Raw genomic sequence first — 17,249 nt, 5'->3', positions numbered from 1 at the left:
AAGCTGGTCTCGGTTTGACACTGTGGCTTATGACGGGAGTGGAACTGCGGGGTCTCTGAACTACAGCCTGGAACCGGGATCTGGGGCAGGGTCTGGAACCCGGGTCCTGATACTGACACTACGAGGTCTTGGACCGACACGTGGTCTGAAATTTTGACTCATTGTAGGACCGGTATTGTGACAGAGACTGCTTCTGGATCAGGGTTTGAGGCAGAGTATGGGGTTGGTACTTGGAATGGGATGGAATCTGCAGATTGAAACCTAGAACTGAGACTGTGACGGGGCCTGGAGACCGGATCCTGGTGGTACTTGGATTGGGTGAGGGTTCCGGAATGGTGCTGCGATGGGAACTGGGATCTGATGCTGGGAAGGAAACTGAGGCTCGTACCGGTACTGGCCCTGGTGGTGTTACTACTGGGTCCGGTACCGTGACTGGCACTCATACTGGCGCGAGGCGTTGTTGTGCTCAAACGACCGCGTGATCAGCGACGGTATTTCCGCTTGGTGTCGGTGGGAGAGGAGCGCCGGAGCTCGGGTTCCAGCGCAACGCAGCGCCTGTCCTCTCTCTACTCGATCGCGGTAGAAGCGCGAAGCTACGTGCAGTGACTCCCGGCTCGGAGACTCGGCGGGACCATGATGATGACGGAGCTCCACACAACCGTCCGTATATCGGGAATCGTGCTCGGATCGCTGATGTTTCAGCACTTCAACAGTGACTCGGACGCGGTGAGCCTTCGCGTAAAGCCCGGCAGTAAACCGCAGTAAACCACAGTAAACTCCGTGGCGGCGGCGCGCGCACTCTGACTCCCGACGAAACCCGCGCCGTTTCCCCGTCGCGCGCTAGCTAGCTAGCTAGCTACTTAGCTACGTAGCTAACAACAGCGAAGCGTGGACCTTCTTCCAACTCTGCTCTGGCCACCTCGCCACGAATTTGTTCGGGTCTACCGTCTAGTTCTTTTCGGAAACGGGTGGGTGAAAAGTGCCGCTTTATATTTTACAGGAAGGCTTCATTCTTGGGGAAAGTGAAGCGGAGGAAAGGAGCAACATCACGGACTCCCAGCTGAACCAAGTTCAGTACGAGCACACGATCCGTGAGTAATACTCAGCGTGTCGAACACAGACACACACACTCGTGACTCGTGTGGGCCGTACAAACTTGCGAAAACCCAAATTATCATGATATTTATTATCATTCATTGTAAATACTTTCGTTGTCGCCTCCTCCTCCTGAGGACACGTCCCCTGTCAGGATTCTGCTTTTCCTGTGTCACATTTTTGCACTTCAGAATTTGAATTGTGTGGTAATTTTTGTTCTTTAATGTTAATTACAGACGTTCAGAAACATATTTCCTGTCAAAGGCTCAGCAGGTGAGTGGAGCCGTGTGTGTGTGACACAAGCCCGGGACTCTGGCTCCTTTCCTTACATCGATTCAATTCATGTTTTTCTCCAAACTAGTAAGCCACTTACAGCATTAAAGTTGTAAAGCAAACTTACAATTAGTTATAGCTGGCTAATTTTACTGGAGCTATTTTTTTATTTTTATTTTTAAGGGAAAGTACCTTCCTCAACAAGTGTGGGACAGCTGGCAGTGTAGTGGTTAGAGCTGCTGCCTTGGACCCAAAGGTTGCAGGTTCGAGCCTCACCTCTGGCTGTAGTACCCTTGAGAAAGGTACTTACCCTGAATTGCTGCAGTAAAATTATCCAGCTGTATAAATGGGTAAATAATTGTAACCTCAACACTGTAAGTTGCTTTGCGGAAAAGCATCAGTTAAATAAATGTATTTTAATGTAATGTAAAGTGTACTACAGCCAGAGGTGGGGATTGGACCTGCGACCTCTGGGTTCAAAAACTGAAACACTAACCACTATGCTACTAGGTGTCCCTTAAGAAAAGAAAAAAGGCAGAGACACAGAGCAGCATCTTACCCCTTTTTTCTCCATTTTCCTTGGCAGTTTTTATACTGGTACCGGAGAGGTGAAACGGGACGAAATTAAAAGCATTCTGGCAGGTGATAAAGAGGTGAGTTTTGAGTTGGAAAATTCCCTTGCCTTGAAGGATTTCCAGTGAATGGAATCTGGTGTGTGTGTGTGTGTGAGTGAGTGAGTGAGAGAGAGAGAGAGAGAGGCAGTTTCCTGTCTCTTCGTGCAAGATCACTCCGGGATTTTGAGTTCATCAGTCACATTTATTGTTCGTAAACTCGATCAGGGCTTTTGGAGGAGTTGGACCACAATCAGAACAAGAATTTAGTCGACGGGAACTTCTCAACTCATACTCCAGTCCCTCTCTGGGTTTATCATCAATCTGCCTCCAGTGAGAGGGTTTTACATTTATTAATTTAGCAGACACTTTTCCCAAAGTGACATACATCTCATTTATAAGAATTTACAACTTCTATAAAGTGTTTTTCATAGTAGCAAGATGTCTAATGTACATATGTAGTATGTCACTATAGTGTCAACATGCATATGTTTCTGTATGATTCTGCCAATGGATGTGGGCAAGACTGTGGGTGGGTATGAAGGCAGTTGTGGGGGGGGGGGGGGGGGTCGCTGTCCATTCTATCATGTTGTCCTGTAATGCTTTGCTTTGATGAAGTTATCAGTTTTAAAAGGACTAAATACAATGGCTTGGAGGTGAATGTAACTACAGATTGCAGGAGTTGGAGACTGAAGGTAGAAAATGTTTGTGTTACTCTTGCAAGGAGAATGTGCTTGGATGGTACAGGCAGCGAAGGAACACAGAGCAGCGTATGACCTTCAGGGAGCAGGTGGTGCATCGGAACTTGAGGAAGGCACTGTCTAATCATGAGCTCATCTTCCTCCTTTTAACACCTACCGAGGCCTCATCAACTGGCTCTACCCACCGCCTGGAGTACTCTGTCTTCAGGTCACATGGAAGGTTAGGCCATCTCTGTGAAATCGTGTTTTTCTTGGGCTTTTGTGATTGTTGGTCAAATTTTCAGGCTGGGATTTACATCATTGATGTAAAATGGCAATTTAAAATAGTTTACTAGGAATTATATATATATATAAGGTATATGGTAGTTATTTTAAGGTAGAAGTATGTTTACTGCAACTGTTTGTGTCTTCATCATATTTTGTTTATACTCTGTTAGCCAGTACCACAACATTCCAGTGGTGGTGAGCAACCTTGGAATGCTGGAGCAGCAGGACTACTGGAGGGGTTCCATCTCATGCTCCTCCTACAGCTATAACCAAGCAGTAAGGAACCACAGGTACTGATGAATAATTTGATTACAGCATTTCCTTAAAGGGAAGGACTACAACAGTTCTTTTGCAGTCTGAAGAATTGTTCCCTGTGCAGATCTAAGTTCTTCACACCTGATGGATCCCTGAAGGAGGTCGGTGAAGTCAATGCCATGAACGACACACTGCAGGCAGAGCTAAAGGTGAGTGTGATCTTGGAACATCTGGAAGTGCTTGGCTGTCAGCGCTTCAGCTGCGTTCCTGAACATTATTTTATGTTTATAAGTGTGTAAAGACCTTTGAAGATCCTAATGGCAGAAACCATTAGGTCTACCTTCCCAGTAAGAACCCCATGTTCTTTTGCAGGCAGCCTGTGAAGCTGTGGAGAAGAGCGAGCGCTTGCTAGAGCTGCTCTTGGCCGAGGTCTCCACCCTCAGGAAATCCATTGCTGAAAAGTCAAATTGCAACAAGACAGAAAGTAAGACGTAGCATAACATCTGAAGTGTGTGTATGTATTTAAGTACAGGTGAACTGTAATCAGGTTCCTGAAAGTCATATAACACTGTCAAGTGGACAGAAGTTCTCCACCATATTTACATCAAATATGTTTTGCCTTTTGTCAGTGGACCACTTCCCTTTACATTACAGCAGCAACTAGACAGGCACTAATAATTGCACTCACTTCAGAATCAAGTCTCTTGTTTGTGATTGTGTAATAGACAGCTGGAGCATGCTGTGTGCAATGTAACATTTTGGTTGCCATGTATACATTGCAGAGGACCTGCACGCCATCTCAGACACACCTCAGGAAAATGTGTTACTCTGCGCAGCCTTGAGGGCACTCTTCCCAGAATCTCCTCTGCTACGAACGCAGGCACTGACCCTCCAAGGCGCTCCACTGCCGGAGTACAGCTGCAGCACTGACCACGATATTGATATCTCCACTGCGCTGCCTCTCATCCTGGCCCACCAGGATGCCACAGACAGGACATGGGGTCCTGGTAGAAAGGGCTGGAACCGGGGTAAACGGCGACTACCAGAAGCATCGCACTCCATTCAAAGGAAAAGGAGGGATGTTATGGAAATAGACAGTGAAGAGGCCTTCACAGTGAGTGGATCAGAGACTGATGAAGAGCTACTGGACTCTCAGAATGTTAATTTGAAGAGGGCCACTTCTCCTGTCTTCTAGCAAAACAGTGTAAAATTAACTTTTTTGCAAATAATTGATGGCATACCAAAATTACTATGATTGGTAGAGAGGTTGTACTTTTTTAAAAAAACTATAGCTTGGATATAATGTTAAGATCCCCACTCAGCAAAACTTTCCTTGTAATTGAAGATTTGTCTCTGGAAATGCGATGCGTGTAGTAAATGACAGCGGTTGTTAGGGATTACCTCAAGTGCCTCCTTTACAAATAGTCTTAGGGATTACCTGCACTTGCTCTGTAAACTTTTCTTTACCTCAGCGAATAACCACGGTGTATATAATTCCAGTTAAATCTGAAGTTTTAATTATTTATCAATTTTTGCATATTTTTAGGTGTTTGTTAATGTTTCTACCTAAATTTCTGATTACCAACAACAGGTTTAAAAAAAAAACTGCTAAATTGGCAGATGGGAGAATAGCATATTTATTTATACAAAGGAATCCAAGTTTCATGAATTAAAAAGGGGCAAGCACTTTACTGTGTACATTCAGATTTACTGTGGCAGCAGAAGGTTTGGGCAGTTACTCCAGATGCTTGATGTTGCAGATGTTTGGGTCCTTCAGGAAAGAGGGGTCTTTGAATGTCACAGACATAAAACCTGCAGTAAAAAATATCAAAACAGAAAATGTGATGTTAATTTTTCCTAAAGTAAAGAATACAACAAATACACAGTAACATTAAGTAATTACAACATACAGTGTACTGTACACAGGTGCACAAACTATAGTTCACTAAAAGCACAGTGTGGTCTACAGTAGTAGTAGTAGTAAGAAAGAACTCTTACCCATGTTGATAGCTTTCTTTATGGCTTTAGAAACTTCTTTTTGCTTCCGGCCGCACAAGCCTGAAACAAAGCACAGTTTGCTGGTGACAAATAACATTTTCAACATGTGTAACAAAGCCTTCGCAACATCTTACCTGTTATGTGCCTTCCATAAATGCGGCCGGTATGAGGTGAGACAAACTGAGACAGGAGCTGGCAAGATAAAGTTTGTGGTTTCAAGAGGATTAAAAACAGAGCATTATCACTGAAAACTAGGCATTTCATCTTATGTTTACATTACCACTGGATATATCCAAATGCTCACCAACCTGCACATTTTTATGATCCACTGTGATATTGCAAAGTATACAGCCTTTGGGCAGTTCCTTGTATGGATTATCCATCTGTATTGGCTATGGATGGAGGGAGGAAAAAGATTCAAGAGTTTGTCATGTGTACAGTAAAGTTTTACACCACACAATGAAATTCTTACTGTGTGAATCCTCTCAGCAGCGTATGACATAAATAAGGCCATAAGGAAAGAAAAACACAAGGAACACAAGGCATAAATTACAAATTTACAAAAATTACTATTAGTCCAAACACTGACGAAACGAGGTTATATACGTATATAAAGCATGCAGTGCGCAATGTAAACGTGGAAGTCGTACATGTGCAAAGTCCTGCAGAGGTAGACTGGGTCTATTCGCAGTTGAAGGGGGGGGGGTGTATTTGCGTACGCAAGGTATGCGGAGGTAGTCTGTGGTCTCTGATGTTGTTGGCGTTGTGGATGTGTATGTGTGTGTAGAAGGATGGGAGGTAGTTGACACCTCTCAGGCTCAGAGGGTAATCTGTGTCTGCCGTGATGGGTGGAGAGGCAGTGGATGAGTGTCGTTCACAAGCCTGATGGCTTGTGGGTAAAAACTGTTTTTTCAGTTTTCAGCCTTGAAGTTCTGGCTTTAACACTCCTGTAGCATTTGCCTGATGGTAAGGGTGTAAAAAGGATGATTACCTTTTACACAATTATTACAACATACCAAATTTGTATGCAGAATAAAAAAAAAGAAAAAAAACCAGCACGCAAACTTCCAAAAAAAATTACATCTTAAAATTTTAAATACAATTTTACATCTTCTAATTATGTTTAATGCTGTAAGGGTAGAAGCCAGGGGGGGAAGTAATAGTTGTGGTAATCGGACAGGTGGTCTTACACATTGCTCCATGAAATGATTCAAATATAATTTTTTTTAATTAACAGAAGAAGGTATAAGAAGGCCACAACAGCATAAAAACGTACTCTATAAAGCGCCCCCCAGCAGACTTACCATGTCATCGCTGCTCTTGACCTCAGCTGACGCGCTGAACAGACTTCTCAAACCGAACTCTGAATAAATAAGAGAAGCTCAGTTAACGTTCAAAATTTGTGAACATTTTTTTCCATTTTTTACTTTACCATTTACAAACGGTTGTCAGATTTTTACAGACACCGACTACTAAAACAGTTAATTTGAACAGAATACAACAAAAAATAAACTCTACCTGTTACCGAATATTTTAGCCTATGCTGGGAAAGGACGCATTGCATAAATCCAACATTTCTGATCGCCAGCATCGCTCTGCGTGCATAAAACAGTCAATCGCACCCAGTGAAGGGTAACACATCCCCAACTTCCGGTTAATATGGCGCATCACCCATGACTTGTCCCCTATAGAACATCAAGAAGTGATCGCGCGTTCCTACCAAGCGACCCCAACAGCACCGGCTTCTTAAAAACGACTAATCAATAAAGCGTTTACAGAAAGGAAATACAATACATCAACGTAAAAATTTAAAGATTTTGCATTACTATGGGCAACTATGCGCAAACGAAGCGTTAACACGCGTTGCCGGAGGAATGTTTTTGTGTAACAAGCGCTCCTCGTCATCAAGCGGATGATGGTTGTGTCTTTTGAAACGTCGTACTGCGAGTGTTAAAACTGGTGTACCTTTTTTAAAAAAAAAAAAGTATTGATTATTCTTTTTAGTTTTATTTAAAGACGATTATAAGCAGTGTTGAAAGATTCCCACTCACAGTACTGCGCGTTGTAAACGCACTGACTGTAACGCGGCCAAGCAAGCGGCCAGCAGCGCCTGGTTGAAACACCGACCCTAAGTTAACTAAACACTCGCAACTTTGTAACCGAACTCGAGTCACATGACCGTGCAACCGTGTTTATAATAGCTAGCCGGAGACAGTTCTGCGTAATTAATAAAAATAAACCGGGCTGTCCGGTCTTATTTCTTTAATAATTAAATTAATTTGAGCTAGCGAAAGAGAAGAAAAGAAGATGAAGATTGTAGCACTGCCGCTGCTGCCGGCCAGTCTACAGAAGATTAGATGCTGAAGAAGAGAAATGAGCGCGTTCTGCGGTTATTCGTGGGGGCAAAATGAGCACCGATCCCTGCGAGATCAAATTAAAACGCGTGCCTTCACGAAAGAGGTCCAGGGACGGTGTGAGGAGTCACCTCACGCCAAAGAAGAACGTGTCCTCCTCCGAGACGCCGGCCGGAGAAGAAGAGGCCGAAGGGGACGATCCGCCGCGGCTCGCGATGGAGCACAGCGCGCGAGCTGTAAGCGCGGTCACGCCCGACGCCCGGCGGTACAGCAGTATGCAGCAGTGCCTCAACCACACCGACAACCCGAGCATCGATCCAGTCTGAATTTCCTGTGCACACCTTCACTTTTCTGTATAAAACAAGCTAATTTTATTTTTTTAATCATAATTAATTAACTATAAGTATTCATTATTATGAATAATAATAACAGTAATAACCGTTAATCGTAGTTGTCTGAACAAAAAGGATTATTCGCTGTTTAAATGTACATTTATGCTGTGTGTATTAATGCAGTATGTTGTTTGACGATGCAGCTTAAAACGTACTTTGAAGATCCGGAGAGTCTTTTTGGTTCTGTTGACATGAAGCGAAAACCGGCTTTTCTGTCTTCACCCCCCCAGTACTGCAGTGACCATGAGGACCTCTTCGGGGATTATGACAGCATCCTCGGCGATTGTTCTTTCATGGCCAGGCTTGAGGATGTTGAGCAGGATGCAAAGCGGCAGAGTACAGAAAAGGCGCTCGAGGGAAGTTCGGCCGTTGATCAGGGATGGGGAGGCGGCCTTCGTAGCTCTTCACCTGCCTTCGGAGCTCTAAAGACAGCTGGAGACCACAGCAGGACAACATGTGGCGAGGGCCATGCAGAGTCTGACACCATGTCTGGATTAAACAATAAGCTCCATGAAGACATCCCAAGTTCCCAGTCTGTATTTCAGCAGGAGGTTTTTACTGGAACAGAAAGGGGTGACACCTCTACTCCTGTCGAGAAAGCCACTGGGGAACATCACATCCCTGATGGCAGCGCGGAGAGGCAGGGCCCCAAACCCCATGCCAGGTGGAGCATGACAGATCGTATGAAGAGAGCGATGCTGGAGAATGCCTCGGCACCCTCTCCCAGCATCTCAAAGCTAGCTGCTTGGAAGGAGGCGGTGATGACAGAGGAGATGGATGCGGCTGCTAACACCGTTCAAACCGTGTCGTCAGAGATTGATCTGGGCCCCTTCTACGGTCTCCCCACCAAAGTGAAAGATCTGATCGCCAATCTGCGTGGAATTAAGGAACTTTATGGTGAATACCCTCCCAGAAATTTAATTTGCTGGTCATTGAATAAGTTTAGTTAGTATCATAATCTTATTTTTCTTGCAATTTCTTTCAGACTGGCAGAAGACATGTTTGACCCTTGACTCTGTGCAGCAGCGTAGGAATCTTATCTACTCACTGCCTACAAGTGGGGGGAAAACCCTGGTGGCTGAGATCCTCATTCTCAAGGAGCTGTTGTGCAGGAAGAGGGATGCCTTGCTTGTCCTACCCTACATATCTCTGGTGCAGGAGAAGGTAGCAGTAATGTAGAGTAAAGCTCATATTCTTGCAGTGTGGGAGACCCAGCAATACACAGCAGTGCTGATACCACATGTCCTTTCGGTTCAATAACAGACACACTGAGCAGGAGATGAAACACGTAACTTGCCAAAGACACAAGACCTTCTGTGCCATCCTGAGCTACTACTTAGAACCATTTTGGAGATTGCATAATTGTGTCCTTAACTCTTATTTGTCTTTTATGTTTCAAGTGTGTTGCTTTTATGTTATCGCGTGTGTCTGTGCAGGTGCGAGGGCTCGCCGGCCTCGGACTGGAGCTGGGCTTCCTCGTGGAGGAATACGCAGGGAGCAAAGGTCGCTACCCACCCGTCAAACGGAGGAATAAGAAGTCCTTGTACGTAGCCACCATCGAGAAGGCCCACAGCTTGGTTAACTCTCTAGTGGAGTTAGGTCGCCTGGAGAGCGTCGGGCTGCTGGTGGTCGATGAGGTACGGAGTCCCAGTAATCTCACCACGTTAACGTACACAAAGAGGTGCAGTGCAAGAATGCCGTGCTCATTTTTTCTTTCCCGTGTTCCAGCTCCACATGTTGGGGGAGGGGAGTCGAGGTGCCTTGCTGGAGATGACCTTAGCCAAGGTGCTCTATATCAGTAGTGAGTACTGCTGCTCATCTTGGAGGTCTTCTGGGGCACTTTGTCTTTGCAGCTGGAGATATTCTACGCTGGTTGGCTGTGTAGTGCCACGTGAAAATGCACTGTGCATGTCATATCATTTGAACACATTGTTTATATACAGTATATATATTCATTTTGACAGAATCAACACAAATTATTGGCATGAGTGCGACTCTTAGCAACGTGGAGGATCTGCAGAGGTTCCTCAAGGCTGACAACTATACCAGTGACTTCAGGCCTGTGGGTTAATAGTTCTGACCACTTCTCTGCATTTTGTATTTCTAAGAGCATGTACATCGTATGGTTTACATTTGAATATACATCTTTTTTTTTTTTTTTTTTTTTTTAAAAGAGTGAGTTACCTGACTGTAGTGATGATAAAAACATGGTTTGTGCATTTTGTCAAGGTCCAACTGGTAGAATATGTGAAGTTGAAGGACACCATCTATGAAGTCCATCCACAGGAAGACGACTGCTTCCAGTTTTCTCGTGTGCTAAATTTTAAGGTGTGTAAATGTTTCTGGAACAATTTTTGTATTGTTAAAATGATGGATGGCTGTGGAAGGGGATCTTTTAATATCTTCTGTTTTTTGCTTTTTGCTGTTTGTTTGTCTAAATTTGACAATTTGTCCATGTTTATGTTGGGGATTCTACTCTGTATGTTCCACTTTACTGCGGCTGCTGCCGTTTGCTCAAAGTACTCCAGCAGTATGCAGAAGGTAGACCCTGACCACATCATCGCCCTTGTGACAGAGGTCATCCCAGCCCATTCCTGCCTGCTCTTCTGTCCAAGTAAAAAGAACTGCGAGAATGTGGCCTCCATGATTTGCAAGTACCTGAAAAAGTAAGAATAGCATTTTCTTCATTACTGCAAACATTAGACTGCTTTCAGCAGTGTGAAAACTCCACAGAAATTTGTGTAGATGATATTCAGATGTACTCCATGAGAGTGAGCTTTGAATATCAGCTTTATAAAGATGCAGAGGGTTCTACAAGTTTGGCATGTTTTTGCTCACATGTGAGTTGGGTGGTGACAGTGCCAAGTTTTCATGCTAGGTTGAAAAGAAGAAAAAGAACTGTGATTAAATGATACAACATCACATTTACGCTGTTCAGCTAAGTGGGCTACTCAATAGCAACACCCACTTAAGACATCCTCCGGTCACAAGAATAGTTACCCGACTGCTAGACCACCTGCTCATTCTGCAAGTGTGTCTGCTCCTCTACAGAGATTTTCTGCTGCATCGGGAGGCTGAGAAAGCAGTGCTGCTGCAGGAGCTGCGAAGCAGTGGAGGTGGGGCCCTCTGCCCAGTGCTGCAGGCCACTGTACCTTTTGGCTTGGCCTACCATCACAGTGGCTTGACCAACGAAGAGCGCAAGCTAGTGGAAGAGGCCTATACAGCTGGTGTGCTGTGCCTTCTCACCTGCACCTCCACATTGGCTGCCGGGATCAACCTACCAGCGCGCAGGTGGGCCGTGATCTGGGCAGAGCACCTGAACCTGAACATCAGGGCATGCTGTCATCACACAATCTTTTCCCTCATTTAATGACGTTTTGATGTCTTGAGGATGTGGTCTAAGAGCTTTCTGTCTGCACAAGCACAGATGGCTGTGCAAACTGTACTATTGGTGCCAAGCTCTATTGTAACACACCAAGAGCTTTAGAGAACTACGATCCTTCCCCCACCTTCGTCTCCATGAAGTGGCAACTTTCTTCTGCTGGGGTCTTGCTATGTGTCCAAAAGTCTACCTATTTCTCTGTTGTGCTTCTCACTCCAGGGTGATCCTCCGTTCACCGTATGTGGCCATGGACTTTCTGAAAAGAAGCCAGTACAAGCAGATGATTGGCCGTGCCGGCAGGGCTGGCATAGATGCCAGGGGGGAAAGCATTCTCATTCTGCAGGAGAAGGACAAGCTCTTGGTTAGTGACTAGCGAAACCAGTCTGACTAAGGATGAAATATGGTGAAAGCAGAGTTGTAATTTCCTTCTGAATGGAAAGTTTTAGCACTTAAATGGACTCAAGATGCGTAATCATTTGTTCCAGGTTCATTGTGTGATGTTCCACAGTCAGCATCCGTGTGCCAATCTCTTTTCTCAGGTTAAGCAGCTGGTGTCCTCCCCAATGGAGAGCTGTTACAGCCAGCTGATGCATGACAACGGGAAGGGCGTACACAGCCTCATCCTGTCCCTTGTTGGGCTGAAGGTGTGCAGTCTCCGTTACCCAGCATCACCACCTGACTCACCCAACAGCTTGCAGGCCTTTGCTCTTAATACTGCATCCTCGTAGCTTTGTCTGCCACTTCAAAAGTTATTTTGGTTCATATTATTGCGTAGCTGAGATTGTACTTACATTTCCGTACATTTAGAGGTATTCATTTAGCAGATGCTTTTCTCCAAAGCGACATGTCTCATAGAAAATACAATGTGTGCATTACATTAGCAGAAAGAGACATAGGTGTAGACACGTGATTTTTCACTATAGTTTGTTTCTTTCCGCAATATGAACTAATGTTCATCACACGAGTAGCTGCATGAAACTTTATTTGTATATTGACGATTCCTGATCACCTTCTCAGTAATAATTTTTTTTTTAAAATATATATAAATGTAGAGGGTGTGGTGGCGCAGTGGGTTGGACTGGGTCTTGCTCTCTGGTGGGTCTGGGGTTCGAGTCCCGCTTGGGGTGCCTTGCGACGGACTGGCATCCCGTCCTGGGTGTGTCCCCTTCCCCTCCGACCTTACGCCCTGTGTTACTGGGTAGGCTCCGGTTCCCCGCGACCCCGTATGGGACTAGCGGTTCTGATTGTGTGTGTGTGTGTGTGTGTGTGTGTGTGTGTGTGTATATATATAAATGTTTAAGGGAATGTGGTGGGGCGGCACGTTTGGCCAGGTCCTGCTCTCTGGCGGGTATGGGGTTCAAGTCCTGCCTAGGGTGTGGGATCCTGTCCTGGGTGCGTCCCCTCCAGCCTTATGCCCTGTGTTGCTGGGTTAGGCTTCGGTTTGCCGCGACCCTACTCGGGACAAGCGGTTTCGGACTCTGTGTGTGTGTGTGTGTGTGTGTGTGTGTGTGTGTGTGAGATATAAATGTTTGTTACATTACAGGAGTAGCTGCGTAAAGGTTTATCCACTATGGAGCCAGAACCGAGAACCTTCGTGCTTTTACCTTTTGTGTGTGGGACCACCAAGCGGGCAGATGTGGAAGAGCATAGTAGTCTAAAAAAACGAAGCTAAAAGAACAAAGGCAACTGGACTTGCATGAATTTTCTTGAATACGTTGAATACGTTTCACCACTCATCCAGGTGGCTTCTTCATTCTTGAAGAAGCTTCGTTTTTTAGATGCCATGACCTGGATAATTGAGAATCTTCACAGACAGCATAGTAGTCTGGTTGGGGTATAGTGGATGATCAAGTTTTGTAGATATCTGGAAGCAGTTCTATTGATGCTTTTGTAGGCCATAACTTTTTAGGGTCTTAAATTTCATCATGGTAGCTATAGGAAGCCGATGCAAAGAGACAAGGAGGGGAGATGCACAGGAATGCTTGGACAAGTCAAACACAACACACTTCCTCAACAAGCAAGGTGGCAGGTTCATCTATCCGTCTTTCAGATTGCAAGAACACTGGAGCAGATCAGGGAATTTGTATTGGGCACTCTGCTCAATGTGCAGGAGAGCCACACCTGCCCGGAGAGGAAGCTCTGGGACATCACACAGGACTCCTTAGAGTTCTTAAGACAGAAAGGCCTCCTCAAAGTTTCCAAGGACTGTGAGAACAACCTGGTGCTGGAGGTGACCAGCCTGGGCAGAGCCACTTATAAAGGTGAGACAAATCTCAACGGATGAGCTGGTGTGCAAAAGAAACGGTAAAGCACGCGTGATCGAGTAAGGCGGTCATGACGCCTTTCCTAATGACAGGCCTGCACTCTGTTCCACCACTGTCTCCATCTGTGTGTGATTGGTCCAAGTCTGCTTCCCTAGGCCTAATTTTTACTGCCTTGGGAGGAGCAAGAGGACATATTGAGTCTTTTCAGAAAAGAATTCCTTTCCACGCCTTCCTTTTCCCCCCAGGCTCCATAGATATGACCTACTGTGACATCCTGTACAGAGACTTGTCAAAGGGGCTGGACAGCCTCATGCTGAACAGTCTTCTGCACTTAGTCTACCTGGTCACCCCCTATGATATGGTCTCCCAGTGCAAGCCTGACTGGATGATCTTCTTTCGACAGGTGTGACATCGTCCACGCTTCGTACATTTGCGCCAGTTTTGTATTTGTTGTTGACTGCGTGTGAAATGCCTCCCCCTTTAACAGGGGCTGTTTTCTGCCCTAAGCTGCTTTGCATTTGTTGTTCCTTTCGCAGTTCTCATCCATGACTGCTGCTGAGCAGAAGATGGCCTCGGGCGTGGGTGTGCCGGAGAGCTTTGTGGCAAGGAAGGCAGCTGGTCAGAGCGTGAAGAAGGTACACTAAACCATTCTGAACTTTCAGGGCACAGAAAGCCAGTAATTTGTGGACGGTCTCTGGATGAACAGGGTAACCTCAGCTCTGCTCAGTTACAATCACATCAAACTCATCAGTTAAAATACCATGCTGAAATGAATGTAAAAGGCTGTTCACTCACAGATTACAATGAAAATGCTCTCTTCTCAGCCAGCGGACCCTACGGTGGCGGCCCGACTTTATCTGGCACTGGTTCTCTTCTTGCTGGTAAAGGAGAACAGCCTGTGGAGTGTGGCCAACCGCTTTCAGTTGAGCCGGGGCTTCGTCCAGAGCCTTCTGAGCTCCGCTTCTGCTTTCTGCTCCTGTGTTCTGCACTTCACAGAGGTAGGTGAAGGTAGCACTTCACTGAGAGTTCTCACGCTAGAACAGTGTGCGTAGCGCCTCCCGGTGGTCAGACACAATTCTCCTCCCCTCACCACTTCCATTAATCGATGTCATCAGATTAATCTTGAGTGAGGCACAGATCCAGAACTCCTTTTGCATTATTTCAAGAGGTGAATGCAGGCTATAACATATCAATTATGTAATCAAATCAATTACGTCACAAAGAGGCTGTTTTGCTGCCTCTTACTGTCCTGTACAATCAACCAGAGGACATCCTCCCATCATACCATCCCCATCTCCCTTCTCTTTTTAAGGAGTTGGAGGAATTCTGGGCATACAAAGCCCTGCTGACTGAGCTGACACGGCGGCTCACGTACTGTGTCAGGGCAGAGCTCATCCCCCTAATGGAGGTGGCGGGAGTCTTGGAGGTAAATGTAGCACACACTCCCCGTGCTCATCTTGTTGGCCTAAAATATGAATCTGTTGCCTTTTCTCTTTTTTTTTGGCTAAATTGATGCGTCGTGAGTGACAGGGACTTTGTTTAGCACATTTGGTTTATTTTTCATTATTTTGAAATGTTTATTAGTTTGTATTTGAGAAGGAAAATGTTTTTGGGTTTTTTTTTATTTTATTTTATTTAAGTGGCCTTGTTATTCTCAGTATATGAATGCATGATGATGCTGTATCACTTAGTTTTGTTAAAAGCATCAAGTGGATAAATTATGTTTATTTGGTGTTGTTAGTCAAACTGAATATTCATCTAGTTAAAATTTAGCTATATTAAATTTGACCTGACCTCCTTCTGTTTCTCCATGAGCAGTAATGAGAGAGGCACTGCTTCTGATGTTTCGACACTATACGTATCCTTGGCATTTGTAAGACCAAGTGAGGAGTGTTCATGCTGTAATTCTGTCTGTATATACGTGTACTTCCTCCCAGGTTCGTGCCAAGCAGCTCTACAATGCTGGGTATAAAACCCTGTCTCATCTTGCAAATGCGGACCCTTCACTGCTTGTTCAGACTATACAAAACCTCTCCAGAAAACAAGCAAATCAGATTGTGGCCTCTGCCAAGGTGGGTGGACTTGGAAAGCAGGCCAGTCAGATTGTGCCCTGAAGACTGAACTGAACACGTCAGGCCTCTCTTCACTAGGATGTTATTGCGTCCTGAATCTCAGTTCACAGTCATGTCTTTGTAGCACATACAGTATATGTATACTGATTACCAAAAAAACTTGGAATTCCCCATTAGAAGGAATGTGTGTTTAATGAAATGACAGGCCAGATAGAGTTGTGTAAAGGCCAGGCTTGTCAACCAGTCCTTATTACTGGAGTAACACACCCCCATATCCCAGCATCCTTTGAACATACTGTATGTAAACAGCTGCCTTCAAAGCTATGTATGCTGAAAGTTACTTGGATCTTTCCTTGAATGTGTATTGGTTAAGGGTGTGGAGGTGCATGTTCGTTGGGAGGGAGTTTGAGTCTGCAGGCCCCAGCTATGGAATCAAGCCAGAAACTGCAGCCAGGGAAACCTAGGCACTTGGCATATGGGCACAAGTGATTACATGACCACAGACTATATTGTTTGTTTGTGAAATCCTCCATCCTCTCCTCTTTCAGATGCTGCTGACGGAGAAGGCCGAGGCACTTCAGGAGGAGGTTAATGACCTGCTGGCATTGCCACCTGATCTCCCCTCTTTTTAAATGCTGCACTGTAGCTTGCTTGTTTATATCCAGAGAATAAAGTGTTTTTTTTTTTTTTTTAAATATGTGGTGCACCTTATAGTCCAACCAGCTAATGTCAACAACCACTTGTCCCAAGTGGGGTTGCAGTAAGCCAGAGCCTACCTGGCAACACAGAACAAGGGACACACCCAGTATGGGATACCTGTCTATCACAAGGCACCCCAAGCAGGACTCAAACCCCAGACCTCCCCCACACCAGGCATCAGCCAAACCTGCTGCCCCACAGCACCATTTACATTTTAGCTTTAACAAACATTAACAATAAATGTTTGCAGTCCCTGAGCTACTCGTTTTGTGTTTTTACGTAGTTTTATAACATTTCTCCCTCAGGCTACCGGTCATGTGTATTTGCTTTGTAATCGGGTTATATTATTAAGCAAAGCTGCACTTTATACAAGGTTGTCACCTTGAGAGTAATTCTGTGAGTTTTTCAATGGTGGTAGTTTTTGTGCTGTCCATTTTTTTTTAATCATACATCTGCAACTATGTCTCGTTCTGCTAATTTAATGCACAAATTGTATTTTCTATGAGATGTACGTCGCTTTGGAGAAAAGCATCTGCTAAATGAATAAATGTAAATGTATTAGATTAACAATATAACGGGTGCAATGACCTAAGAGCATGCAAGCTCCACATGAGCTTGTGTGTTGGAAACACTGCACTAACTCTCCTACAGTCACCTTGTCAAATCTGATCTGAAAAGGAATTTATAATTGAAACCTTTGGCTGTGGTGTAAATTTAGCATGTGTGCAAGCTTATGGGGTTCTTTTCACACAAACTTTCCTACACCTCCAATAACTTTTCAGTAGCACAGTGAGTAATGCTCCTGTCTCATACTATCTGGGTGGTGTGAGAGGACATGGGTTCAATTCTCTGCTCAGCCTCTGTGGAGTGTGTGTGTGTGTGTTGC

At 45.0% G+C, this 17,249-nt stretch overlaps 3 protein-coding genes across 3 annotated transcripts; 2 read left to right on the top strand and 1 right to left on the bottom strand.

Annotated features, from left to right (window-relative positions):
* Window positions 1-330: 330 nt before the first annotated feature.
* abraxas1 (abraxas 1, BRCA1 A complex subunit) lies at window positions 331-4,728 on the top strand. The gene is made up of 9 exons (XM_018753583.2): window positions 331-726; window positions 1,001-1,091; window positions 1,332-1,368; window positions 1,955-2,021; window positions 2,704-2,900; window positions 3,118-3,237; window positions 3,327-3,411; window positions 3,575-3,686; window positions 3,985-4,728. The coding sequence occupies exons 1-9, from the start codon at window positions 634-636 to the stop codon at window positions 4,395-4,397; spliced, it is 1,215 nt and encodes a 404-aa protein (XP_018609099.1). The 5' UTR covers window positions 331-633; the 3' UTR covers window positions 4,398-4,728.
* Window positions 4,729-4,823: 95 nt separating this feature from the next.
* mrps18c (mitochondrial ribosomal protein S18C) lies at window positions 4,824-6,858 on the bottom strand. Its single transcript, XM_018753597.1, has 6 exons — window positions 6,719-6,858; window positions 6,505-6,563; window positions 5,509-5,592; window positions 5,335-5,392; window positions 5,201-5,260; window positions 4,824-5,014 (listed from the first exon to the last, which is right to left on the bottom strand). Exons 1-6 carry the CDS (start codon window positions 6,789-6,791, stop codon window positions 4,938-4,940), a joined length of 411 nt encoding a protein of 136 aa, XP_018609113.1. The 5' UTR covers window positions 6,792-6,858; the 3' UTR covers window positions 4,824-4,937.
* An 86-nt stretch (window positions 6,859-6,944) lies between these two features.
* helq (helicase, POLQ like) lies at window positions 6,945-16,456 on the top strand. Its single transcript, XM_029252754.1, has 18 exons — window positions 6,945-7,749; window positions 8,178-8,843; window positions 8,932-9,110; window positions 9,383-9,583; window positions 9,675-9,747; window positions 9,911-10,008; window positions 10,176-10,274; window positions 10,467-10,612; window positions 10,998-11,237; window positions 11,548-11,689; window positions 11,868-11,972; window positions 13,379-13,589; window positions 13,838-13,995; window positions 14,129-14,227; window positions 14,417-14,590; window positions 14,905-15,018; window positions 15,530-15,664; window positions 16,213-16,456. Exons 1-18 carry the CDS (start codon window positions 7,608-7,610, stop codon window positions 16,294-16,296), a joined length of 3,066 nt encoding a protein of 1,021 aa, XP_029108587.1. The 5' UTR covers window positions 6,945-7,607; the 3' UTR covers window positions 16,297-16,456.
* Window positions 16,457-17,249: the final 793 nt, after the last annotated feature.

Source organism: Scleropages formosus, chromosome 6, assembly GCF_900964775.1.
Source record: "Scleropages formosus chromosome 6, fSclFor1.1, whole genome shotgun sequence".
Taxonomy (NCBI): domain Eukaryota; kingdom Metazoa; phylum Chordata; class Actinopteri; order Osteoglossiformes; family Osteoglossidae; genus Scleropages; species Scleropages formosus.
The sequence above is the reverse complement of the archived record's forward strand: the minus strand, read 5'-3'. Positions and strand labels throughout refer to the sequence as shown.

Coding starts and splice junctions, on each gene's coding strand:
- helq (XM_029252754.1), top strand. CDS start 7,608: ATGAGCACCGATCCCTGCGAGATCAAATTAAAACGCGTGCCTTCACGA. Junction 11,973..13,378: donor TGTCCCTTGTTGGGCTGAAG/GTGTGCAGTCTC, acceptor TCCGTCTTTCAG/ATTGCAAGAACACTGGAGCA. Junction 14,591..14,904: donor GTGTTCTGCACTTCACAGAG/GTAGGTGAAGGT, acceptor TCTCTTTTTAAG/GAGTTGGAGGAATTCTGGGC.
- mrps18c (XM_018753597.1), bottom strand. CDS start 6,791: ATGCTGGCGATCAGAAATGTTGGATTTATGCAATGCGTCCTTTCCCAG. Junction 5,593..6,504: donor TCAAGAGCAGCGATGACATG/GTAAGTCTGCTG, acceptor CTCCATCCATAG/CCAATACAGATGGATAATCC. Junction 5,393..5,508: donor TGGATCATAAAAATGTGCAG/GTTGGTGAGCAT, acceptor TTATCTTGCCAG/CTCCTGTCTCAGTTTGTCTC.
- abraxas1 (XM_018753583.2), top strand. CDS start 634: ATGATGATGACGGAGCTCCACACAACCGTCCGTATATCGGGAATCGTG. Junction 1,092..1,331: donor TCAGTACGAGCACACGATCC/GTGAGTAATACT, acceptor TGTTAATTACAG/ACGTTCAGAAACATATTTCC. Junction 1,369..1,954: donor TCCTGTCAAAGGCTCAGCAG/GTGAGTGGAGCC, acceptor TTTCCTTGGCAG/TTTTTATACTGGTACCGGAG.